The 26347-nt window shown below is 42.8% G+C and overlaps 1 protein-coding gene across 1 annotated transcript in view; it reads left to right on the forward strand.

Moving 5' to 3' along the window:
• Positions 1 to 26347, forward strand: part of POLN (DNA polymerase nu) — a 155386-nt gene that overhangs the window by 74647 nt on the left and 54392 nt on the right. The window contains exons 13-15 of the mRNA XM_008018117.3: positions 1123 to 1179; positions 2419 to 2472; positions 3480 to 3545. Coding sequence (XP_008016308.2) covers positions 1123 to 1179; positions 2419 to 2472; positions 3480 to 3545 — 177 coding nt within the window. The remainder of the gene's footprint in view (positions 1 to 1122; positions 1180 to 2418; positions 2473 to 3479; positions 3546 to 26347) is intronic.

Genomic DNA, 26347 nt, shown 5'->3' on the forward strand with positions numbered 1-26347 from the left:
TAACAAATTTCTACAACTCAAGGAGAAAAAGACACACCAATTTTTTAAGTGAGCAAAAGACACGAACAAGGGCTTAATGAAAGAAGATATACAATTAGTCAAATATATGAATAGTGTCCAACAGCGTTAGTCACGGGAAATACAGACTAAAAGTATAATGAAAGATCACTTCTCATTTACCAGAACAGCTAAAATTAACACCAGTGATAACATGCATTGGCAAAAATGTGGATCAGCTTGAACTTTTATGTTTTGCTGAAAGGGGTATAAGCAGGTACGTTTACTTTGGAGAACTGGCAGTATCTCTGCTAATGTTGACGCAGCAGTTTCACACTTCTTAATGTATGTATTCCACAGAACTGTGGACATACATTAACTAAAATCTCTGTACCAGCATTATTCATAATAGCCCTAAGGTAGAAAAAAAACACATATCCATCAAAGGTGGAATGGATCATATTCTACATTCATGCACTTGAATACTACACAGCAGTGCAAATAAATGAAATTGTGCTTCATATATTGATGAATCCTAAAAAAAATAATATTGGACCAAGGACAGGAAACAGGTAGCCTGTGGTAGAAGTCCAGGTGGTGGTTAGCTCTGGGGAAGGAGCCAATACCTACTGGGGAAATTGGAATGTATCGTTGCTTGCTGTGGGTGGTGGTTAACAACTGTGCTCACTTTGTGATAATTAACAAACTTTTCTTACTCTCTTGCACTTTCCTATAGGTATGTTATATTTTGATTTTTAAAGCTAATCTTTAAACTCATAATCCATTACTCCCTCCCTGAAATTATGCAGTTAGTGAGTTATACGTTTGTAGACACTGACACGGTATTTTACCTACCCTGGATTTAGATTTCGCTCATTTAAATCTCAAGGGGAATCTTATTTCCAAGCTTATCTGAGATGTTTTTAGTGCCCATGTAGACATCAGAATAGTTTTGTAAGAGGTTAGGATTAAGACACCTGATAAACTTGAGTTTATTATGTATCTTTATTTTGGAAAATATGCTCAATTAGACCATTTATTACAAAGACTTTCTCCAGATGAAAATAAGTGTTTAAAATGTTAACATGAAAGAATTACACTGGCAATGTTTATTTTCATGTTTAGTTAAATGCTCTGCGAGACCTTCATCCATTACCCAAGATAATTTTGGAATACAGGCAGGTAAGTTAATTTTTTTGTACGTAAAAGGTGATGAAGGGGAACCATGCAGCCCTGTGTCGCCAACAGAAATCCATAATGGCTGAAGTAGCCCTCCCAGTGTTCTCGGGGGAATAGGGTTTTGTCAGGTTAACCTTGTACTGGCACTGTTCATTGCACCCTAATGTGATTTTACCCAAGTCTGCAATCAGCCCCACTCGCGAACCCCAGGAGTCAAAATGGAAGAAGACAGTGAGGAATCAGAAGGAAGTAGGTGGCATGCCACGGCTGTGTCGTCGCTGTGCAGGAGACGCCCAGCAGTACCTAGTCTCGAAGCCCCCCATAACCCCTCCCTGGCTTCTAGGTCTGCCAAGACCATACCATAGCAGTGTTGTGTCGTCCTGCATTTACATTTGCCAGAGATTTCATGAGTGGCCCCCTTCCCTCCCCTGGTGATTCCCTTTCTCTGTTCACACACCTGCCATTTCCTTCCAAAGTTCTCTTTTGGTTGTGAACCACGTTTATAGCTTTTGCCACTGCCCACAGCATAGGTCCTAGTATTCACTGAGCCTGTGGCCTGCTGTATCCTGAGGGCCTGGCAGCTGTGAGGGAGCACATTGGCTCCAGCCTGGCCCTTTCTCCCTGCAGCGATGTAAAGGGGCAGCCACAGGAGACACTGTGTCAGAGTATTTGTTTATCTGTTTATCTTTGCAAATGTCCTGTAAATCTAGAATTATTCTAGAATTAGTAGATCTATTTTTAAAGAGTGGAATGACATCTTTCTCTGTGGGTCAGTGTTATTTAATCCTGGTGCCACCTAAGGTCATTCCAGGGCCTCCCGGAGTCATCTGAGGTGATAGTAGCAGCGTGTACCCAGCACTCTGTGAAACACCATTCACACCATTCCTGTTTAAAGACTTAAACCGGCCGGGTGTGGTGGCTCACGCCTGTAATCCCAACACTTTGGGAGACTGAGGTAGGTGGATCACCTGAGGTCAGGGGTTCAAGACCAGCCTGGCCAACATGGTGAAACCCCATCTCTACTAAAAAATGTAAAACTTAACTGAGCATGGTGGCACACGCCTGTAATCCCAGCTACTCAGACTGAGGCAAGAGAATCGCTTGAACCCAGGAGGCAGAGGTTTCAGTGAGCTGAGATCATGCCACTGCACTCCAGCCTGGGCAATGGAACGAGACTCCTTCCCCCGCCCAAAAAAGACTTACGACTTAAAGAAAATGATTATTTTTGTCTTTCTACCTTAGGTTCACAAGATCAAGTCAACCTTTGTAGATGGATTATTAGCTTGTATGAAAAAGGTAACAAGCTTTACAGAAAGATACTGTGATTAGGATTGTGGTTTTTGTGTGAGTTCAGATACATATAGAACCTTTGTAATTTTAGTAAATGATGAAATAATCTAATATTCTCTTTTTTTTTTTTTTTTTTTTTTTTTTTGAGACAGACTTTTGCACTGTCGCTGGGCTGGAGTGCAGTGGCGCAATCTCAGTTTACTGCAACCTCCGCCTCCCAGCTCCAAGCGATTCTTCTGCCTCAGCCTCCCAAGTAGCTGGGATTACAGGTGCCTGCCACCACGCCCAGCTAATTTTTGGTATTTTTAGTAGAGACGGGATTTCACTATGATGGCCAGGCTGGTCTCAGACTCTGAGCTCGTGATCCACCTGCCTCGGCCTCCCAAAGTGCTGGGATTACAGGTGTGAGCCACTGCACCCAGCCAAAATAATCTAATATTCTTGAAACTATGAACCATAATATTGGTATCATTTAGGTCCCCTTGCAGCATAGGTTGACATTATGCCTTGAAACCCTCTGTTTATGAGGAAGCTCTAGCTGACCACCTTTCACATCCACAATTGCATCTCTGTTCTGGATTCATTTGAGGAAGATGTTACCGTTTTAGTTCAGACCTGAGGAGACTGCAGTCGAGAGATGTTCTGTGACTCGGTCAAGTTCACACAGCAAGTGACAGAACCTGTCTGTGATGCACAGTCCTATCTTGAGCCCATGCCAAGTTCCCCACATCCCAACAGCTCTTACTCTCCCCATGCACAGGATTTGTGAGTGACATAAAGTCTTGTTGCAGTTCCTACATGGGTTGGGGGAGCCTCCTTCCTCACCCTTCCCTAATCACACGTCAGGAATTTTGTAACCCCAAGGACATTTCAGGGTTGGAAGTTTAGGGCCAGCAGTTTGTTGGCTTCTGGAGGACCAGTGAGTGTTGTGTGTTGTGGGTGGAGGCTCCGCCACATCCTTGACTTCACATAGCATTGCCAGAGTTTACACTGATTCTTTTTAACTAATACAGGGCTCCATTTCCTCTACATGGAATCAGACTGGAACTGTGACTGGAAGACTTTCAGCCAAGCATCCTGTAAGTCGTGTAAACAACTGTCTTTGTTAAACGCCGTTTTCCTGCCTTGCTATTGAAGTTTTGTCTCCACATGTGTTTGCCTGTGTACTTTCTGTTTCCAAGAGGGGGCTTCGTACTGATATGCTGTGTTTTATTCTGTTTATTCTGAGAACATAGCAGGAGAACAAGGCAGGTGGGTTCTCTTCTTGTGAAGTGCTGAGTTAGCAGGGCGGGGGCTTCACACCCAGAAACCACGCACTCCAGTGTGAGAGCAAAAAGGGCACCCCTACCCCATCTTCCTTTTCAGATTTGTGCCACACAGGTGGCTTCTGATTTCCAGAAATGTGTTGAAATAGCTGATGCTATGATGGACAGCTTCATTTTTTGGTGGTTGTTGAAACTGTGTCTCTGATGAGAAAAAAAAAAAAGCCGTAAATTCCCTTGAACTTATGATGCAGCTTCCATCACACTTAAAGCAATTAACTTTCTAAATGGCTCTGTATTTTGAACTAAAAAAGACTCATGATTAATTTCTCATTACAGAAAATTCCTTAGATACAGAAAAGAAATAAAAATAATAAAAAGTCACTTGTTATGCACCATGCAGAACTGTGGTGTCTATCTTTCCACACTTCTTGCTAAGCACATATATTTATAAAATACAATTTTTTAGGCCGGGTGCAGTGGCTCATGCCTGTAATCCCAGCACTTTGGGAGGCCAAAGCAGTAGATCATGAGGTCAGGAGTTGGAGACCAGCCTGGCCAATATGGTGAAACCCTGTCTTTACTAAAAATACAAAAATTAGCCAGGCGTGGTGGCGTGTGCCTGTAGTCTCAGCTACTCAGGAGGCTGAGGCAGGAGAATGGCATGAACCCGGGAAGCGGAGCTTGCAGTGAGCCGAGATCGTGCCACTGCTCTCCAGCCTGGGTGACAGAGCAAGACTCTGTTTCAAAAAAAAAAAAAAAATCTTTTTTTCTACAAAGATAAAGCCATGCTATTTTACATTATGCTTTTCTATTTTAACATCTCTTGATATCGTTCTATATTAATAAATATTGATTTGAATCTAAATTTAAATTTAAATATGTGAATTAAATATGTGAATTATTTAAGTATACACTAATACATATAAATATGAATATATATTAATGGTAAAGAAATACAAGTATGTGGAGATTTACAGAATGAGCAAATGTTAGTCATCTTTCCCTTCCCTCCATAACATGTGTCTGTCCTGTGGGTTCCCTCCATTAATGGTCAGGCCTTCATCCAGGCATTTGCATAGATGGTGTACCGAGTGCGTGCAGGCAGAGGGACACACTCGGGTGACTGTGTGAGGAAGAGGAAGAGGAAGAGAGGCTGGAATGGGGGGAGTTTGCGCTGATCGTATGGTCTCTTGGGTGCATGAACACCCACTCTTGGTCAGTCAGCTCTCGGGCTGCCAGCTGTCTCTGGCTGCCAGCTGTCTCTGGCCTTGCACTTTAGGGGGCTCTTCTGGGGTCTTTATCTAGGGAAGAGTAGTAGTAATAGCAATACTAATGCGAATGCCAATACCAGCACCAATATCCATGTGAATACCAGTGCCATCTCCCCTGAATGCAGGCACTGCTGCCACGTTACCCTTGGGCTAATTTCTCAACCAACCACAACTGCTGTAGTTTTCTCTTAGTTGATGCTTCTTATCTAGGAGTTATTTAGGAATTCTGCTGAGAAACTTTTCGTGGAGGTCCTTGCTTTTGCTTTTATGGAGTTACAAGTTTCTTTTTCCATTACATTTTCAGTAAATCTCTTGTGTTTTATTCTCTTCCAGAAGTTTTTGAAGGGTCTGGTTTGTGAGTAGCACTCCTCCCAGGTTCTCAGTGAAGTTCTAATTTTATCTACTTATTTTTCCATTATTTCAGTTGAACTTTTGGAAAGATGAGATGTAAACATAACATGTGCATTCAGCCATGACCTTTAACTGGAAGTGTGTGTCATCATTTTAACAGCTGCATTGTATTTCATTTAATGGCTACCCCTAATGATGGCCATTTAGATTGTTTGCAGTTTTAATTATTTTATAGAGATACCATAAACATACTTGTACTTTATCATAGCAATACCATACCAATTTCAATAGCAATACCAGAACCAACACCATAAGCATTTTTGGTACTTTTTTTCTGTTGATTTCTATAGCGTAAATTCCTAGAGATAGAGTTTCTGCGTTACAGTATATATATTTTTTTAAGGCTTCATGTTGCCAAGTTAGCCTCTCCACCAAAAATAACATTCCCACCACATAGTGTGTGAAATGTTTGGTCCCCTAATCCTTGCCAACACAAGGAGTTTTCATTTTGATTACTTTCCTGACTCATTTTTTCAATTTCCATTTCTTTACATATTTGTTGAGGTTGACTACATGAAACAATTATTCTTCTTTGAATTGCCTGTTCACATCATTTGCCCATTTCTCTGGAGGGCATTTATTTTTTCCTATTGGTATGGAAAAGCTCTTTATATAATAAAGATTAACCCTTTATAAAATGTTGAATTATTTTCCTCCAATTTTCTTTTGTCTTTAACTTTTAAGATATATATTTATTCTGGTTTGCTTTACTTAAAATGGCTTTTTAAAATTATACAAATAACATGATATTTCTAAAGAATTCAAACAATAGATAAAAATGTAAATAACAAAGTAAATAGTCACTCAAAACTCCATATCCCCGCTATGGCCATCTTTAACATTTTGGTAACCATCCTCTAATTTATCTCTTTATGCACACACACATTCACATAAATGGGATCACATTTTGTATGTTGTTTTTATTGTAGACACTTCTCTCATACCCACATACCTCAGCCCTCCACCCTCAATCCCAGTGCTCTTGGTAGCCCATGATAGCAGCCTAGAGCTTGCATATCCATATTTTCCTTGTGACTTATTATACAATCTCATATAGGCCCATATGTGTCTGCACATATACACATAGAAACATGCACTTTGTCATTATTTATTTTACAGATTCAGAATTTTCCTTTCCTGCCTCTTGCTTTTTGCTCTCAGCAACAGCTTGTGGGGATCCCTGCAGCTCACCTGACAGAGCCTTGTCCCACTCTAGCTATGTGTGTTCCACACGTGGGTGTGTTGTGCACTTGCCCTCTAAAAGTAGAACTGCAGTGAGCGCCATGCATGTATGTCCTGTTGTATTGGTACATGTATTTTTATGGGATGGATTTTCAGATATGGAATTATTGAGTAATTACTATACTGGACACAGAAGATATTACATTTTTACTTTTAATAGCTTTTATTAGATTGTCTTCCAAAATGCTTTCAGCCTGTCTCTGCCCTGAGCAATGTGTGGCAGAGCCTTTCCCACTCTCTATGGTGACTTTCCCCTGTACTGACATCCCTTATTGTTTCTGTCTTAGTGTCATCTTAGACAAGCTGTCCTCAGCTCCAAGATTATTTAAATACTCACCTCTGTTTTCTGATAGAACATTTGTGCTTCTATTTTTGTACACATAAAACTTGAATCCAGCTGCACATTATTTAAGAAAATACTATGTAGGTTACATGATAATGCCATAAAATGGCTAGAATTTCAATTACTTTGTTTTTTTTGCTTGAAGTGCACAAAATACAGTTGACTAATATTTTAAAAAATCAGATTATTAGCCTGGGCAGCATAGGAAGACCCCATTTCTACATAAATTTTAAGATGCTTTAAATTAGCTGAGCATGGTAGCTACTTGGGAGGCTGAGGCAAGGAGGATCACTTGAGCCCAGGAGTTTGAAGCTGCAGGGGGTTGTGATCACATCACAGCACTTCACCCTAGGTGACAGAGCAAGACCTTGTCTCTTAAAAAAAAAAAAGAAAAAACAGGCCAGGTGCAATGGCTCATGTCTGTAATCCCAGCATTTTGGGAGGCTGAGATGGGCAGATCTCTTGAGCTCAGGAGTTTGAGACCAGGCTGGGCAACATGATGAAACCTCATCTCTACCAAAATACAGAAAATTAGCTGGGCATGGTGGTGCATGCCTATGGTCCCAGCTACTCAAGAGACTGAAGTGGGAGGATTGCTTGAGCCCGAGAGGAGGAGGTTACAGTGAGCCGAGATCACACCACTGCACTCCAGCCTGGTGACAGAGTGAGATTCCACCTCAGAAAAAAAAAAAAAGAAAAGAAAAAAGAAAGAAAAAGAAAAGGAAAAGAAAAGTAGGTTATAGCTGGTTCTCAGTATTTTCAGAAAGCTAAATTTCCCCCACACCCCCTACTAAGAGAAAGTTACTGCTTCTGGTCCTTTATATGAAAATAAAAAAAGAAGAAAAAAAGAGTCATTGCCACCAGTTGTGCAAAAGTATCCTTGTGTCTCTTTGTAATATCTCCCTCCCCACCCCTCAACCTTTACCCATGTCCTTGGCAACCACTGACTTGCTGTTTGCCACTATCTATTTGTTTGCAGTTTCTGGAAACCTCTGTGAATGGAGCCACACAGCATGGACTCCTATCGGGCTCCTTTCACAGCATTGTGACTATGAGCTTCAGCGATGTTGCTCTGTGTTTCAGTAGCTCATTTCTTTTTATTGCTCAGTAGTGTTCCATGGACTCTGTGTATCCCACTTTGTTTATCAGTTCACCTGTTGATCAATATTTGGGTTGTTTCCAGTTTGGGGATATTATTCAGTTTAGGATATTACTACACACATTCACTGCACATCCTTACATGGATAGATACTTTTTTTTCTCTTGGGTAAACACCAAGGAGTCAAGTAGCTAGTCATACAGTAGGTGTAGGTTTCACTTTTTAAGCAACTGCCAAACTCTTTTTCCAGAGTGGTTCTACCATTTGACGTTCCTACCAGCAGTGTATAAATTCTACTTCTTTTACACTCCCAGCAGCATTTGATCTGGCTGGTCTTTCTAATTTGAGCCGTTCCGCTAGATGCATTGTTGTGTCTCATTGCAGTACCCTAATCACTACTGCTGAGAGTCCTTCCATGTGCTAATTTGCCATTCATTTCTCTTTTTCAGTGAAGCATCTAGTCAGATCTTCTGTGTATTTTAAAGGGACCGCTTATTTTCTTATCATTAAGTTTTGAGAGTTCTGTATATATTCTAGACACAAGTCCTTTATCAGGTATATTTTGGCAGATAATTTCTTCCAGTGTGTGGCTTGTCTTCTCATTCTTTTGACACCATCTTTTGAAGAGCAGAAGTTTTAAGTTTTAATGAATTCTGATTTATCAATCAGTTCTTACATTGATCATGCTTTTGATATTGTATCTAAGAAACCTTTGCCTAAACCAAGATCGCAAGTATTTTTTCTACATTTTTTTCTAGACGTATTATAGTTTTGGGCTTTAGATTTAGAGCCATTTGAATTGACTTTTGTATATGGTGTAAAGCTGAGTGTTTAACATCATCTTTCTTACGAGTGGAGATCCAGTTGTCCCAGCACCATTTCTTGAAAAGACCATCTTTCCCCCATTTAATTACCTTGGCGCCTTTGTCTAAAATAAATTTACTATCAATATAAGGGTTTAATACTATACTCTGAACTTGGTCTAGTTGATCTATATACCTACCATTACCAGCAATGCACTGCCTTTATTATTATAGCTTTTGAGTAAGGTTTTAAATTGGGGCATGTAAGTCCTCCAACATTGTTTTTAAAAAAAATGGTTATTTCGGGTCTTTGGTCTTTTCCATTTCCATATGAACTTTATAATCAGCAGTTTGTCAATTTTTACAAAAAAGCCTGCTGAGATTTTCATTGGGATTACCTTGAATCGAGAACTCAATGTGGGGAGAATTGACTACTTTATTTTGATAAAATAACCTTTTTTATCCCTGGTATTGTTCTCTGCTTTGAAATCTATTTTGTCTAACATTAAAATATTTAATATTAACTAACAAAATGTTAGAATAATTTTGGAAATAATACAATTAATAAAAATATAATTTAATATTAATGTTAAATAGCCACTCCAGTTTTCTTTGAATGGTAGCATGGTATTTTCTGTTCTTTTACATTTAAACTATTGTGTGTGCGTATGTGTCTCTCTCTCTTCTTTTTGTTTTGTTTTTTTGTTTATTTTTTGTTTTTGTTTTTGTTTTTGTTTTGAGACGGAGTCTCACACTGTTGCCCGGGCTGGAGTGCAGTGGCGTGATCTTGGCCCACTGTAACCTCTGCCTCCCGGGTTCAAACGATTCTCCTGCCTCAGCTTCCTGAGTAGCTGGGATTACAGGCGCCCGCCACCACGCCCAGCTAATTTTTGGTATTTTTAGTAGAGATGGGGTTTCACTATGTTGGCCAGGCTGGTCTCAAAATCCTGACCTCGTGATCCGCCCACCTCGGCCTCCCAAAGTGCTAGGATTACAGGTTTGAGTCAATGTGCCTGGCCCAATCTCTCTCTTTTTAGACACAGGGTCCCACTCTGTTGCCCAGGCTATAGTGCAGTGGTGTAATCATAGCTTACTGCAGCCTCCAACTCCCGGGCTCAAGTGCTCCTTCTGCCTCATCCTTCAGAGTAGCTAGGACCACAGATGTGTGCCACTGTGCCTGGCTAACTTCTTAATTTTTTTAGAAATGGATCTTGCTATCCTATATCCTTTAGGCCATGAGTTCAAGATCAGTCTGGGCAGCATAGATTTTAATAATAAGAAAAATCCTATCTATCTACCCATGTAGTTACTGTTTCCAGTGCTCTCATTTCCCTGTTTACAAACAGATTTCTTTTTGGCATCATCTTCGTTCTGCCTAAAGGACATCCTTTAACATTTCCTGCGTTGTAAGTCTGCCATTGATGAATTCCTCTGGCTTTTGTAGGTCTGGAAATGTCTTTATTTCACCTTTGGTTTTGTTTTTTGTTTTGGGTTTTTGTTTGTTTGTTTGTTTGTTTGTTTGTTTTTGAGATACAGTTTCACTCCTGTCGCCCAGGCTGGAGTGCAATGGTGCGATCTCAGCTCATGGCAACTTCTGCCTCCCAGGCGCAAGCAATTCTCCTGCCTCAGCCTCCCAAGTAGCTGAGACTACAGGCTCATACCACTGCACCCAGCTAATTTTTGTATTTTTGTAGAGATGGGGTTTCACTATGTTGCCCAGGCTGGTTTTGAACTCCTAAGCTCGAGCCATCTGCCTGCTTCAACCTTGCAAAGTTCTGGGATTACAGGCCCACGCCCAGCCTGTAACCACAGTGACAGGTCACCACACCCAGCCCTCACCTTTGGTTTTTGAAAGGTATTTTTGAGAGGTATAAAATTCTCAGTTAAAAGTTTTTTTTCTCAATACTTTGAAGATGTTACTTTCTTCTCACATTGTTTGATCGGAAGCCTTTCATCACTCTCTTCATATAATGTGTCTTTTTTCTTTGCTGCTTTTAGCTTTTTTTTCCTTATCACTATTTTTGAAAAATTTGATTATGATATACCATCATGTTTCTTGTATTTGGGAGTCATTGAGTTTCTTGGATATTTGGTTTATGGTTTTCATCAAACCTGAAAATATATTGGTGATTATTTATTCACAGACTTTTTTTTTTTTTTTTTTTTTTTTTGAGACAGAGTCTTGCTCTGTCACCCAGGCTAGAGTGCCGTGGTGCAATCTCAGCTCTCTGCAACGTGCACCTCCTGGATTCAAGTAGTTCTTCTGCATCAGCCTCCTGAGTAGCTGGGATTACAGGCGCGTGCCACCATGCCTGGCTAATTTTTGTGTTTTTAGTAGAGACGCAGTTTCACCATGTTGGTCAGGCTGGTCTCAAACTCCAGACCTCGTGATCCACCCACCTCAGCCTCCCAAAGTGCTGGGATTACAGGCATGAGCCACTGCACCCAGCCTATTCACATACTTTTTATGGTCCTCCTTTCCTCTCCATTGGGAATTCCACTTATAATTACATATATTAGGTCAATTTGTCCCATAGCTCACTGAATTGTCCATAGCTCACTGAAACTCACTTTTATTCTTTTCCTGGGATTTCTTTTTCTGTTTCAATTTGGATAGTTTCTATTGCTATATTGTCTAGTTCACTGATTGCTGTAGTTCAATTTTTGCTTTATTAGAACCTCAGTCCAGTGTCCTCCCGGATATTCCGTGTACTTCCTCTAGCATAGTGCTCGTTATACCATATTATAACATCCTGCACTTCTGTTCACTTCACTGAACTGTAAATTCCATGAGAATGGGAACCTTTTCTGTGTGCTTCACTGACATTTCCCCAAGCCTGGCTCTGTACCTGGAATGCAGTAGGCACCAAGTGTGTATTGAATGAAAAACTGGGCTGGGCGCGGTGGCTCACGCCTGTAATCCCAGCACTTTGGGAGGCTGAGACAGGTGGATCACCTGAGGTCAGGAGATCGAGACCAGCCTGACCAACATGGAGAAACCCCATCTCTACTAAAAATTCAAAAATTAGCCAGGCATGGTGGTGGGCGCCTGTGATCCCAGCTACTTGGGAGACTGAGGCAGAAGAATCGCTTGAACCTGGGAGGCGGAGGTTGCAGTGAGCTGACATTGCGCCATTGTATTCCAGCCTGGGTAACAAGAGTGAAACTTTGTCTCAAAAAGAAAAGAAAAGAAAAGAAAAACTGGATGTTTGATCTACTCTTGAATTGTCTTTCAGTGTCTCAAAATCATTTGGTTTGGGATCATGATCAGTATTATGGCCTGTTGACAATGTGGGCCAAGCCTGTTCCCCATGCTGGACTGTCACCTTCTTCACCCTGGGCATGAATTGGTCATGGACTCTTGTTTTTCTAAATCCTCCTCTTTCCCCAACTTGGATACTTTAGGGATCGTCTTGTCAATCCTTGTTTTGAAAGCCCCTCTTAGAGCTGTCATTTTTTACGAAGGCCTTCTCATGGGAAGGTGTTGAGGACCTTTGTTCTCATTGCACTGCCAGGAGCCACGTTCTTAAATCTAATACCACCTTATCACACATGGCTTTGAGGTCCCTCCTAATATTTCTATATCAGCAGAGCCAGTTTTTGTCAATGTCCTCATTTCACTACAGTCACTCATGATACTGGCTCAGAATTTATCAACATTAGGTAGTTCAAAATATCTGATCTTTCACATTGTATTCTTATGAGTTCTTTAGTATCTTGAGTTCTCATTTTTCTTGTAGCTTAGTATTTCATTTTTTTAAATGTTATAGCTGTATTAATTGGAAATGTTAAAATCTAGGGATTATTTAGCTGGATATTTGCTTCGATTTCTTGGTTGATGAGTCTTTCTCCCCCTTAGTTTTTTTTATTTTCCTAAATATGTGTTCACTGTTGCATTAGCATGTTTGTACTAGCTTTTTAGTATCTAACTGGGATGGAGCCAAATTACCATTTTGTCCTGTGATGATAATACTTTGATATAATTTGTTTATTTGATTCCTCATGCTCTCACCTGCCTTCAAGCCATTGCTGTTGTTACCTCTGTCAAGATACTTTTTCTGTCTCTACATCCATGAACACATCTTTCAGCCCAGCTTTCTTGGCCTGGCTGCTGCCCGTTAGTTCTTCTGGTTTCAGTGCAGGGGACATGTCCTCAAAAGCCTTGTTCAACCCCCTGCCTCTCCCCATACTAGAAGTCAGTGAGTACCCCTTTTCCTAGTAACAAGGTATGGAGCCCAATATAATGAACACGTGTGTATTCATCGTTCAGCTTAAAAGCTTCAGTATTACTTGAGTACTTTTGTTGTTGTTGTTGAGACGGAGTTGAACTCTTGTTGCCCAAGCTGGAGTGCAATGACGCAATCCTGGCTCACTGCAACCTCCACCTCCTGGGTTATTTTTTATCTTTTTAGTAGAAACGGGGTTTCATCATGTTAGCCAGGATGGTCTGGAACTCCTGACCTCAGGTGATCTGCCTGCCTCGGCCGCCCAAAGTGCTGGGATTGCAGGTGTGAGCCACTGAGCCCGGCCTACTTGAGAACATTTAAAGCCCCTGTTAATCCTTTCCCAAGTATGTTCTTCCCAGTTCAGTTCCCTTTTCTATTCTACATTTAGTCTTTATCATCCCATTTTAATGCTTGCATTTATTTATGTATTTATGTATTTATTTATGTATTTATGTATTTATTTATATTTTCTTAAATATATATATGTCCTTAAATGATAGATTGTATTTTTTTGCTATTTTAAAGTTTATATAAATTATAGCATATTGTACTTTTAAATTCACTGTTTTCATTTAACATTATGTTTTTGAGATTTATCTGTGTTGACAGACATAGCTCTAAATTATTCATCTTGGCTGCTATATAGTATGTCATTGTACAGATACACTAGGTTGTTTCCAATATTTCACTATTAAAAACAATGCTGCAAGGAAAAAGTAAATGCTGGGAGGAATATTCTGGAACATGTGCGAGGGTTTCTCTATCACGTCACCAGTATTGCCTGACCATAGGGCATGCTGGTATTCAACTATCCTGACATCACTAAACACCCTCCAAATGAGTGGGCTCACTCACATTCTCACCTGCAGTGTGATAGAGACCTCATCGCCCTACAGACCACCGCACTTGGTATTACCACATTTTAAAGTTTTTGCCAATTTGATGAGTGTGGATTAATATCTTAGTGTGGCTTAATTCATGTTACTTTAATTACTCATGAGGGTCAGTGTATTTGTATGTTTATTTGTCATTTGAGTTTTTTCAGTGACTCACTTGTTTATCTCTTTTGCCCATTTTCAATTTAGTGGTTTGTCTTTTTCTTGTAAGTTTTTAATTTTATTATGAATACTAGTATTTTGTTCACTTATATAAATATCTTCTCCCAGTCTGTGGTTGGTTGGTTTTTCTCAGATTGGATTCTATGTCTTTGATTTACAGATGTTTAAAAACTATTGCCAAATGTGTAGTCTTTTCTTTTAAGGTTTGTATCTGTCTGTCTCGTTTAAGGAACCCTTTCTTACTTGGAGATCATAAAGATACTCAAATTCTTTCTTTTTTTTTCACCTGTTGTGTGTTCTGTGATAGCAAATTCTCTCTTAATAAAGTTACTTTTTACACTGAGTCTTTAATTCCCTTGGAATTTGTTTTTATATAGGTGTGAGGTAGAGATCTGATTATTTTTCCGTTTGGGTAACTGTTTGTTATAACTATTGTTACTGTAAGAACTACAGTAATTTGTAAGGCCTCTGTCATTTGTGAATTTTGACAAATGCATAGGTCTGTTTCTAGGCTCTCAATTCTGTGCCTTTGGTCTATTTCCATATTCTTACACAGTCTTAACTTCCTATAGTTTCATTGCAGATATGTATTCCCAGAGTGTCGACTACCTAACGTGGTCATCGTTCCATTGCTAGTGATTGCCTTCCCTCTACTGTAGGCTCCTTGAATTTTTTCAATATTTTATTCCAAGAAACAAGCGCAGTGTCTACTAGTTGATAGGTAATCCTTAAATGTTACTGAAGGAAAGAGTAAAACCAGGGACTTACATCTTAGTTATCGAGTGTTAAATATAGCTAATGGATTATGGGGGCAGGGGGCAATTTTTAGGGAAAAATACGTAGCATTCATTCTTGCAGCCTATATTCACCAGGTAAAGGAATTTTGTCCAGTAGTTTATATATTATTTAAATATTAATTATTTGTAGGTTATGTGTTTGAAGAACTAGCATTTTTCATAATAGCTGGCACATGGCAGGATTTTGATGAATACAATGAATGAATTCCTCTAGTTAAGAATAGAGTCTTCTTAAGAATATTTTTAGGGTCAGGGGTGGTGGCTCACACCTGTAATCCCTGCACTTTGGGTGGCCGAGGCAGGCTGATCACAAGGTCAGGAGTTTGAGACCAGCCTGGCCAACACAGTGAAACCCAGTCTCTACTAAAAATACAAAAATTAGCCAGGCATGGTAGCACGTGCCTGTAGTCCCAGCTACTTGGGAGGCTGAGGCAGGAGAAACATTTGAACCTGGGAGGCAGAGGTTATAATGAGCCGAGTTCTCACCACTGCACTCCAGCCTGGGCGACAGAGTGAGACTCTGTCTCAAAAAACAAAACAAAACAAAAAAACAAATTTTTAACAGTGAATATGTATTTTATAGAAGACCCTTTTTACAACTTTGAGGAAAGTTATTAGTTGTTCAAAAGAATATATTTAAATCATATATTTAAAATGTATTTTGAAGACAGATATTAAGTTCCCATGGGCAATGTATTACCACCTGAAGTTCCTGGGTATAAGTTGCACTTTAGTTTTGAAGGACGTCTGGGTTGTTTCCAGTTTGGGGCTGTTAAAATAAGTTTACCATAGACATTCATATACAGGTTTTTGTGTGTACTTAAGTCTTTATTTTTCTGGGATAAGTGTGCACAAGTCAATTGTTGGATCATATATTTTTTAATATATTGCTGAATTCTGTATGGTAATATTTATTAAAGGATTTTATGTGTATGTTTATGAGGGATCTGGTTTTGGTATCAAGGTACTACTAGTTTCATAAAATGAATTGGGAAGTGTTCTTTCCTCTCGTACTTTTTGGGAGATATAATGTAGAATTGGTGTTAATTCTTCTTTAAACATTTGATAGAATCCTCTAATGAAATCATCTAGGCCTAGACATTTATTTTGGGGGAGTTTTAAAATTATGAGTTCAAGTTCCTTAATAGTTTTGCAGTTGCTCATATTATCTCTTTCATATTTGGTGAATTTCAGTTGCTTGTGTTTTTTGAAGAATTGGTTCATTTTGTCTAAGTTGTGAAATTTACATGTGTGTGGTTTTTCATAGCATTTCCTTATCCTTTTGATGTCTTAAGGTCTGTAGTGATATTCCCTGTTTCATTTCTGATATTGATAATTTGTGTCTTCTCTGTTTTTTCCTTGTCAATTTACTGAGAGTTCTGTCAATTTTATTGGTCTTTTCATTGATTTTCTCTATTATTTTTCTATTTTCAATTTATCGATTCCATATTATTTCCTTTCTCTGCTTGATTTGGGTTTATTTTGCTTTTCTTTTTCTAGGCTTATTAGGTATAAGCTTAGATTATTGCTTTGAGACTTTTTTTTTTTCTCATGTATGCATTTTTAGTGCTATAAATTTTCCTCTCAGCACTGCTCTAGCTTTAACCCATACATTTTGACATGTTATAGTTTGTCCAAAAAAAAATTGCATCAGAGTTAAACATGCAAGGGAGAGTTTATTTAAGATTATAGCAATAGGGGAGAGAGATTGAACTCAACTCCAAATACCACACTGGCAGCTGGAGATTTATAGCCAACAGAGGGGGTGAGGGTTCAGTAGATGGAAAATTACCAAAAAAATCTTGGCTAGGTATCAAGGATGGCGGGCGTGGGGGTGGGGGATTAAAAAAAAAAAACACACACAAATACGGGTTTTTGTGTGGCATTTGGCTGTAGTAGAATAGTTATTGTCTAAAGGTTTTCTTTCCCGCTAGGCTGGCCTTTTCCTGGTCCTTTGGCTAATGAGAGCAGGCTTTTGTTAGGTTTTGTTTTTTGTTTTGTTTTGCTGTTGTTTTTGTCTGTGGTTATTGGCATTTCCAGGCTACTGGCTTGTCTGGGACACATTAGGCAAAAAGAAACCTGGGACTCGCCTCTGTGAGCTTCTTTGGGCCCTGTGGTCCCTAGCCAATCTGCCTTATTTTCTCCACCTTTCCGAGTCTCTTATACTTGCCCAGGGTTTTTGTTGTCTCTTGGGATAGGGACAGGGAACGTGTTTACACAACCTTCCTGGAAGCAGAAGTCTCCTTACTGGCAGTTTTAATCGAACAAAATACTTGATAGCACCGGGGTAGTTTTGAGAAACCCTCCGGTGCATATTTTATTCCCAGCACCTCTTGCTACTTAGAGACTGCCTGCCCAGTGGGGCTGAGGCCTCTGTTACTTCAGAGGGAGAGGGAGTTTCAGCTGAGAATAAAGGAATCAGTGTTCAGCTCTGGCTTTCAACTAGAACTTGTGAAAGGGCACAGCAGAAACAAGAAAAGTATCGGCATGAGAGATCAAAAAGTGTTTTGTTTTGTTAATTTTTGAATTTCAGAAGCTTCCTTTTAAATATCAAGACTCAAAGCCTTGTATTTTTAGAGTTTAACATTATAAAGGAAGCCATTGAGTAGAGAGGATGCAAGAGACCCACTTCACAGGAGGGAGAGGGTACCTCCTTGGCTTGGAAGAGGTGCTGAGGGGGAGAGCATGAGAGCAGAACCAAGAGCTGAGCACACTTTGAAAGAGTCTTTGAAAGGCTCTGACTTCCTCTGGCCCCTCTGGGTTAGAAACTCAGAGTGGGGGTGGAAAGCCAGAGGAGGGGAATGCAGCGCCCCACAGGCTGGGTCGCAGTCTCCAGGAGCACCAGGCCGAGGGGGCCGGAAGTAGTGCTCTCCAAGGAGCCTGAGAGGGGGCTGGAAGCTCCTGTGGTCCTGGGGTCCTGCACTCCCCTGATATGGAAGCCAAGGCTGCCCATGTTTTCTGGGTTCCCACTGGTCCATAGAGGAGAGCTGTGAGATGGGTAGCCAAAGGCCAGGTCCACAGGGAGGGTGCCATTGAGCTTCAGGAGGTAGCAGTGTTGCCAGAGCCAGCGCCAGGGCCCAGTTGGCAGAGGACGTATGTCAGATGCTGGCCGTGCCGAGAGCACAGAACTCACTGGAGTCCTTCATGGACACTTCACCAACAGAGCAAACAGGGCAAGGACATGGGCAGCCGAGGCCCACAAGGGCAGGGTGGCCACAGCTGGGGACATAAGACCCTCTCTTCAGGTGCCAGGGGGTCATATAGGCTCCCTGAATCATCCACCACCCCAGACACCACCTCGGGAAGGAGAAGTGTGAGTGGAGGGAGGAGGACAGAGAGGGGAGAGCAGCTGGGCTCTTAGTCAGCCAGCTGTGAATACCACACCGACCAAGCGCTTTTCCCAGCATTTTAACTGTAGGTTAAAATACCACAATCCATGTGTTCAGGCAGACTTTCAGTTGCAGATTACATAAAACCAAACTCAGCTGACCTAAACAATTAGGGGTATGTCTCAGCTTACCTGACCTAGAAGGCTGAAGAAGGGCCAGCTTCAGGCAAGGTTTGATCTGGCAGCCTACATTATATGAGCACACCCAGCTTCTCTCTGCCCTTTCCTCAGCCTCTCTCTTGAATAGTCTCCCCACGTGTCCCAGCAGGCCTGGGCGGTGCTTGCTGGGTTTCTCTCCAGTGGGGATGCAGAGCATCTCATGCAGCTTCACAGAAGGATGAAGAAGCGCATCTCACAGATGCCTTGGCAAGTGTCTCCCTGTGTCTCCATGACGATGAGGTCCGCTGGTTGGCTTAAAGGAGCGGGGTGGTGGGCACCATCATGAAGATCCAAGTGTCATTTTCTAAACAAAATGGAAAAGAAAGTATTGTATGGCCCCAAATAGCCTGTGTCCTCCACAAGTGGCAATTTTTTTTTTTTTTTTTTTTTAAGACAGAATCTCACTCTGTCTGTCATCCAGGCTGGAGTGCAGTGGCGTCATCTTGGCCCACTGCAACCTCCACCTCCCTGCTTCAAGCAATTCTCATGTCTCAGCCTCCCGAGTAGCTGGGATTACAGATGTACAACCACCACACCTGGCTAATTTTTGTATTTTTAGTAGAGATGGGGCATTGCCATGGTGGCCAGGCTGGTCTTGAACTCCTGGCCTCAAGTGATCCACTCACCTTGGTCTTCCAAAGTGTTGGTATTACAGGCATGAGCCACTGCGCCCAGCCCAAGTGGCAAATTAGTTTATTCCTACCGTCAGCAGAAATAAGGGTTACACACTTTAAACCTGTTCCATGCATCAATTTAACAAATCCCAGCCAGGCACGGTGGCTCACGCCTGTAATCTCAGTACTTTGGGAGGCTGAGGTGGACAGATCATGAGTTCAGGAGTTCGAGACCAGCCTGACCAACATGGTGAAACCCTGTCTGTACTAAAAATAGAAAAATTAGCTGGGCATGGTGGAGCACACCTGTAATCCCAGCTACTCCGGAGGCTGAGGCAGGAGAATCACTTGAACCGGCAGGCAGAGTTGCAGTGAGCCGAGATTGTGCCACTGCATCCAGCCTGGGCGACAGAGCAAGACTCCGTCTCAAAAAAAAAAAAAAAAAAAAAAATTCCTTTTGAATACCAAAAACAAATGAAAGAGCTGTTTATTATTTACCTTTTGAGTTCTAATAGGAAGTGTTCTATTCTGTCTTCCAGAGCCCCAGCCACTCGTAAGTTGTTATTTCCTGGAGATTCTTATAAAATTTTCTTCAGGGTACTGACTACACCCCCACATGAAGAGGCCTTTCTTTCCTGATGTAGTCTTTAGGCTCTGTTTTCATTAGGACCCACATAAATGATATAAGTACTATTTTGAAGTAATTCTAATCAAGACCTTTACATTGTTGCCATGTTATTTTTCTGCTGTCCTGATGAATATTCCTCCCATATGATATAATTTAAATATTATCAAAAGGTTTATTAGCAAGGTGTTCATACATCGCATAATTACTGCTAAATCTGTAGCACTATTTGAAACCCAAATGAACTTTTAAAATCTTTGTATCTCATTATTTTGAGTGATTTAATATTTTCCTATTTCTATCTAGAGTAAACTAAGCCATCCCCTTATTCTATCCGTCACCTCACAGTGGGAAGAGGAGCATCTGGTACTTTCTGTGCATTGCCTCTTGACTGGGATATATGCAGAGCAGGTTCCAGGTTCCACTGCGTGCAGCGCACATTGCTATTTTCTCTTCTATTCAGTTCACCTTTGAAAGTGCTGTTTGTGACCCACTAAGGAACTGGGACCCACAGTTTAAAATGGATCATCAGGGCCAAAGGCTGGCAGGTGGAGGAGCCTGGCTCCCTTTGAGTCACGCTGCCCAGTACAGTGACCAAAGCTTTGCTGACCCCAGGGGAGCTGCGGGCCCCAGGCTCCAGCCAGCCCTGCTTGGCAGAGGCTCATGCTTCCCCCTGGGGACCTGGCCCATTTCCGTGGCTCCTCCCTGTCCCCACTCTGCCCTGCTGGTGACCCAGTGTGGCTCTGCCCTTCCCCTCTGACCCTGTGCCTTGTCCTCTTCCCAGAGGAGTGGGCTCCTCTCCCTCTACCCATTTGTTATGGTCAAGGGTGCTCATCCTTGCTCCTTGGAGCCCACTGCACGAGCACCTCCTTTCCCAGCAGCTTCCATGCCTGCACAGATGCTCATGAGTCTCAACCCTCTTCATTCAGCTTTCCTTCAGGAATCTTAGGAAAAAAAAAAAAAAAAAAAGGGCACAGTGATTTCACCGTTTTCTTTTTTCTTTTTTTGAGACAGAGTCTCACTCTGTTGTCCAGGCTGGAGTGCAGTGGCACATTCTTGGCTCACTGTAACCTCTGCCTCTTGGGTTCAGAGTAGCCTCAGCCTCCTGAGTAGCTGGGATTACAGGCATGTACCACCACACTTGGCTAATTTTTGTATTTTTACAAGAGACCACATTTCATTTTATTGGCCGGGCTGGTCTCGAATTCCTGACTTCAAATGATCCACCCACCTCGACCTCTCAAAGTGCTGGAATTACAGGTATGAGCCACCGCACCTGGCTGATTTCACCATTTTTAAGCCAGATCTTTGGCTTCTCCTCTGAGCTACCCTGTGGGGGTGGTGATTCCTCAGCTCAACTAACTGGTCACACAGGCTGGAGCCCAGGGGTCCCGGCTGGGCACCAAGGCCTTTGGGCCTCCCGGTATAGCTGTCCCCACTCTTGTTGTCTACACATCTTGGTGCCAGACTTCCAGCTCCCCACCCACCTTCCTGCTCTCATCCCTCCAGCCAGGAGTCTCTCAGAAATGCAAGCTCAATGCCTTAGCTCCACTCCCTAAAGTCTCCAGTGGCTCCCAGAGCTCTTGGGGTAACTAATGTCTGGTCTCCTTACCTGGCTGTTAGGGCTTCGGGTGGTCTGACCCCACCTGCTTCTCCAACTCCATTTCCTGCCACTCTCCATTTGTCATCATTTATTCAACAGATGTTTTCTAAACACCTGTGTGCCAGGATGTTCAGGGTGCTTGCACTGTATGGGTCAAAACTCTGCCCTGGCCGGGCGCGGTGGTTCATGCTTATAATCCCAGCACTTTGGGAGGCTGAGGTGGGCAGATCACAAGGTCAGACGTTTGAGACCAACCTGGCCAAAATGATGAAACCTTGTCTCTACTAAAAATACAAAACTTAGCTGGGTGTGGTGGTGGGCACCTATAATCCCAGCTACTCAGGAGGCTGAGGCAGGAGAATTGTTTGAACCCAGGAGGAGGAGATTGTAGTGAGCCAAGATCACACCACTGCACTCCAGCCTGGGTTACAGAGTAAGACTCTGTCCACTCCAACCCCCCCACCCCCACAAAGAAACCCCTCTGCTCTGTGAAGCCTTCAGGATAGAAGGCATGAGACAACCAATACGCATGTGGAATGAGAAACGATACAGGGGAGAGTGGAATGTGTGGAACAGATGTAGTGGGGGGAGGATTGCCAGCCTCAGGAAGGCAGTGTTAAAGAGGTTGGGGAGGGGGCAACTGAGCAGAAGCTTTAGTGGGTGAGGGGGGCCACGGGAGTGTATCAAAGTGGAGCAGGCAGAGGGGGCTTCCCATCCAAGCCACTCACAGGGTTCCAGACCCCACATGGGGTCAGGGCCACACTGCCCTTCAGGCAGGTCAGACTCCACGAGCTGCTTAGGTCAAGTGCAGCGGCATCAACCTGTCCCAGGTGCTGTAGCAGCTATGCTGCTGTGGCCGTCACTCTGAGCTCTGTGCCAACTGCCCTTTTCTGTGTTTTTGTTGTGGTTTTCACTTGGGTTTTTTGTTTTGTTTTGGTTTGGTTTTTTTTTTGTATCAAGAAAAATTATTTCAGGAGACCTCTGGCATTTTCCGGCAGACTCTGGAGGCAACAGAACCTTGGCCTAGGGCAGAACTGAGTTCAAATCTCAGCTCAGTCAATAGCTGTGTTATTCTAGCAAGTTACTTAGCTTATGGAAACCTCACTTTTCTCATCCATGGAATGATAAAAGTAGCACCTTCTTTGCTAGGTTATTGTGAAAATTATTTATTTTTCAGCCGGGCGCAGTGGCTCGCACCTGTAATCCCAGCACTTTGGGAGGCCGAGGCAGGTGGATCATGAGGTCAGGAGATCGAGACCATCCTGGCTAACACTGTGAAACCCCGTCTCTACTAAAAATATATATATGTATAAAAATTAGCCGGGCGTGGTGGCAGGCGCCTGTAGTCCCAGCTACTCGGGAGGCTGAGGCAGGAGAATGGCATGAACCTGGGGGGCGGAGCTTGCAGTGAGCGGAGATTGCGCCACTGCACTGCAGCCTGGGCAACAGAGCGAGACTCCGTCTCAAAAAAAAAAATTATTTTTCATCTTACTCATTCAACCACCATTTGTGAATTGCTCCTGTGTGTTGGGCTGTGTAGTAGGTGCTGGGGACACAGTGAAGACACCGTGGGCCCTGCCCCCGGAAGCTGTGTCCAGAAGGCAGAGTGCCATGTGGCTGTTTTGCACAGCACCTCTCAGGCGCCTCACCCAACCTGGCACCCAGGAAGGTGCGTGTGGGGCAGCTGCCACAGCTTTCTCAAGATGAGGAGAGCCGGTGTGCCCTCAGGCTGGCCGAGACCCTGTGACTGTCACTTTCCTTTGGCTTCATTCCAGAGGCTGCAAGGACATAGTCAACACATTAAAAGCAGGGCTGCCATCACCTTTTCCTTATATCCACCACCTCCCCAATTTGGCACCTTCCATCTGGAGCTTCGGTCAGGTAGACAGATGAAGATACCCAGGCCCACACAGTACCTAGGGAGAAAAACAAAGGCTCATGTACCTCCTGGGTGCAACCCCTTCACCCACAGCTGAAACTATTCCCTGCGTAGCATTTCACTTAACAACTACTGAGATTTTAACAAATGCCACATTGTAGAATTAAAACGTCATCTCAGCACCTTGCCTTTCACTGAATGTAAAATAGAGGCTAACATTCATTTTTTTTAGATCATTTGTTTTTTGCAAAAACATACCAAGTTCACCAAGAAAACAGATGCTGGGGTGTGCCCCCTCCCCACGGCTGGCACTTTCCCCTGCAGCCACTCATGGGAGACTTGGGCTGCCCAGAGCAACCCATGGGGGCTGAGCGCAGGTACCTTCCTCTGCGGGGTTTGACTGGGCTTATTTACACAGGCAGCTGAGAAGTGATTTCCACACATTTTGATGTCCACAGTAACAGCAGAAAATTGTATACCCTAGAGGATATTAAAATGCTAAGAAAAGTATTCCAGTTTGCTTCCATTTCCATAGTTTGGGGAACTTAAAACAGTCATTCTACTGTGTGCTTGTGTCACTGTGTGCTCCCTCTGCTCGGCTCCAGAGTGCTTAGGAGACCCATGGGCATGGTCTCCGCCCCCTGGACATTGGTTGGACCTGGGAGATGAAATGTCCACGGATGGTCAACACGAGGGGACCAGCTGATGTAATGTAAATAACATGATTGACTCCAACAAATTAGGAGTGTGCTGGTTCCGAGGCTTTTCACCTGCAGAAACATTCAGATGTCACCATTTGCTGTCAGCCTGGGTGGCCATCTCCTCGCCCAAGGAGAGTAATGGGGAGTCTAGCCCCTCCCGGTAAAGGATGCCTGCAGGTAGTGATCGCTTCTCTATTCTTCTTCCTCGAACGGTTCTCCTGTGTGCTGGCACCTGGTGTTGGTCTGTGACAGCAGCCGCTTGCTAGAGTGATGTCTGACTTCGATGCTCTCATGGTCGTGTGACAACCACACTTTCATCCACACCCCTAGTGTGCTGGGTGCCACCCACAGGCTTCTCCCACATTCGGACTCTCATCCAGTGGGACCCAGCTTCCTCCCAGATGCTTGGACTCTTGTTAGTTGTCGCTTCCCACCACAGTCACTTTGGTCGCCTTTGGTCCTTGGTAGCTCACGTGCTGTTTGTGCTCATTGCTCACGTAGACACCTGTGAGCATGCGTTTGCCCATGAGGCGTTAGGGACGGCACTCTGTGTGATGGCTGCTTGCATCACAGAGGCCCATAGAGAAGCGCAGCAGCGTTTCATGTGTTTGGAAATGTGAACCCATGCACATGAACAGACATTCACAGTTCTCGCTGGCACACAGTGCCACAACCAACGGGGAGCATTGGCCATGGAAGGCTTGGCATGGGCTGGTACCTCCTCCAGAGAGGCCTTGCTGAAGGGCCATGAAGGTCGGTTACAGAAGAAACACGTGGTTCTGTGGCTGCTTCCTGTCTCCTGATTTCCTGGAAATTTGCCATCAATGAGGCTGATTTCCCCTGCCTCACTCCTCAGGGGCCTGAAGTACTCTCTTCTTCCCTCAGAGCGCCATGGAGAGTCTCCTGTGACACCCTTTCATTTTGTTCATTTGAACCCTGCGTTATGTAACTTGTATGTGTGATACACACGTCACGACAGACAATAACTCCCAGAAGGCCAGATTTGTGTGTGAGTTCATTTTGCGTTGCTGCCCCACCCTGGGCTGCGTGTTGTGGTGCTTTCTGTGTAGCAGAATATCATCAGTATTGGAGGGATGCGTGCACAAGGCACAAGCAGAAGGAAGGAGTTTAGTCAAAGGTGGCAATTTGTACATTACGTGTATTCAGTTTTTATTACTGACATGCTTTCAGTGCTTCTCTGTCTCACTCTTTCAGTAAACACTCATGTATTACATGCTTTCTATGTGTGAGGTGCTCCTGGTAAGGGGGATCCAGGTCGCCAGCTGTTCAGTGTTGTGATCAGTACTTCGTCTGAACTGAGAGTTGTCAAGGATGCTCTTCAGAGCATTGTGACAGACCCCCAGCCTGCTTGATTAGGGAGCTAGAGGAGGTTTCTTTCTTAAGGAAAGGAGGAAGTCTACTTGTGTGCAGATTTGAAAGATGAGGAGAAATCGTGGTATCAAAATGGTGAGGAGGTTAAAACAACAACAAGATCCCACTACATACATATTAGAACGACTAAGATCAAAAAGCAAAAAAAATAAAAATTAAAAAACCCTTACATTATTAATTGGTGAGGGTGTGGAGCAACAGGCACTCATTCGTTGCTGGTGGGGATGAAAAATGGTACAGCCACTCTTCTAGTTTGGCAGTTTCTTTCAAAACTAAATGCCATATGATCAACCATTACACACCTAGGCATCCACCAAATTAATTTGAAAACTTATGTCCACACAAGAACCTGCACACAAATGCTTATGGCATCTTTATTCATAATCACCAAAAACTGCAACCCGCCAAGATGTCTTTTTAGAGGTGAATAGATAGATAAACTGTGACACATTCATACTGGGAAATATTACGCAGTGATGAAAAGGAATAAGCTATAAAGCCATAAAAAGGCATGGATGAATCTTAAATTCATATTGCCAAATGAGATAAATCAATCTGGAAAGGCTACATACCATACAATTCCAAATTATGTGACGTTTTGGAAAAGGCAGAACTGTAGAGACAGTAACAGGTTAGTGGTTTCCAGAAGTTCCGAGCTGGGACTTGGGGATGAGGCTGGATAAGTAAACCTCCGGGGATTGTTTCGGGAGGTAAAACTATTTTGTGTGATACTATAATGGTGGCTAGCTGACACTCTGCATTTGTCAAAACCAATAGAATGTACAACAGCAAGAGTGAACTACAATGTATGTAAAAAGTTTTAAAAAGTCATTCATGAAGTCGGGGGATCTCAGGATGGGAAACAGAATGTGACATATCAATCTAATTATATTAAATTTGTGTGAAATAGCCTCACTGGGGAAAGTTGTTGGGGGGCAGGGGAGAAAAAAGATGCTGACCTGAAATGAGTGGAATCTTAAAGACAAAAGGCAGAAGCAACTGAAC

This window comes from Chlorocebus sabaeus, chromosome 27 (assembly GCF_047675955.1).
Source record: "Chlorocebus sabaeus isolate Y175 chromosome 27, mChlSab1.0.hap1, whole genome shotgun sequence".
NCBI lineage: Eukaryota > Metazoa > Chordata > Mammalia > Primates > Cercopithecidae > Chlorocebus > Chlorocebus sabaeus.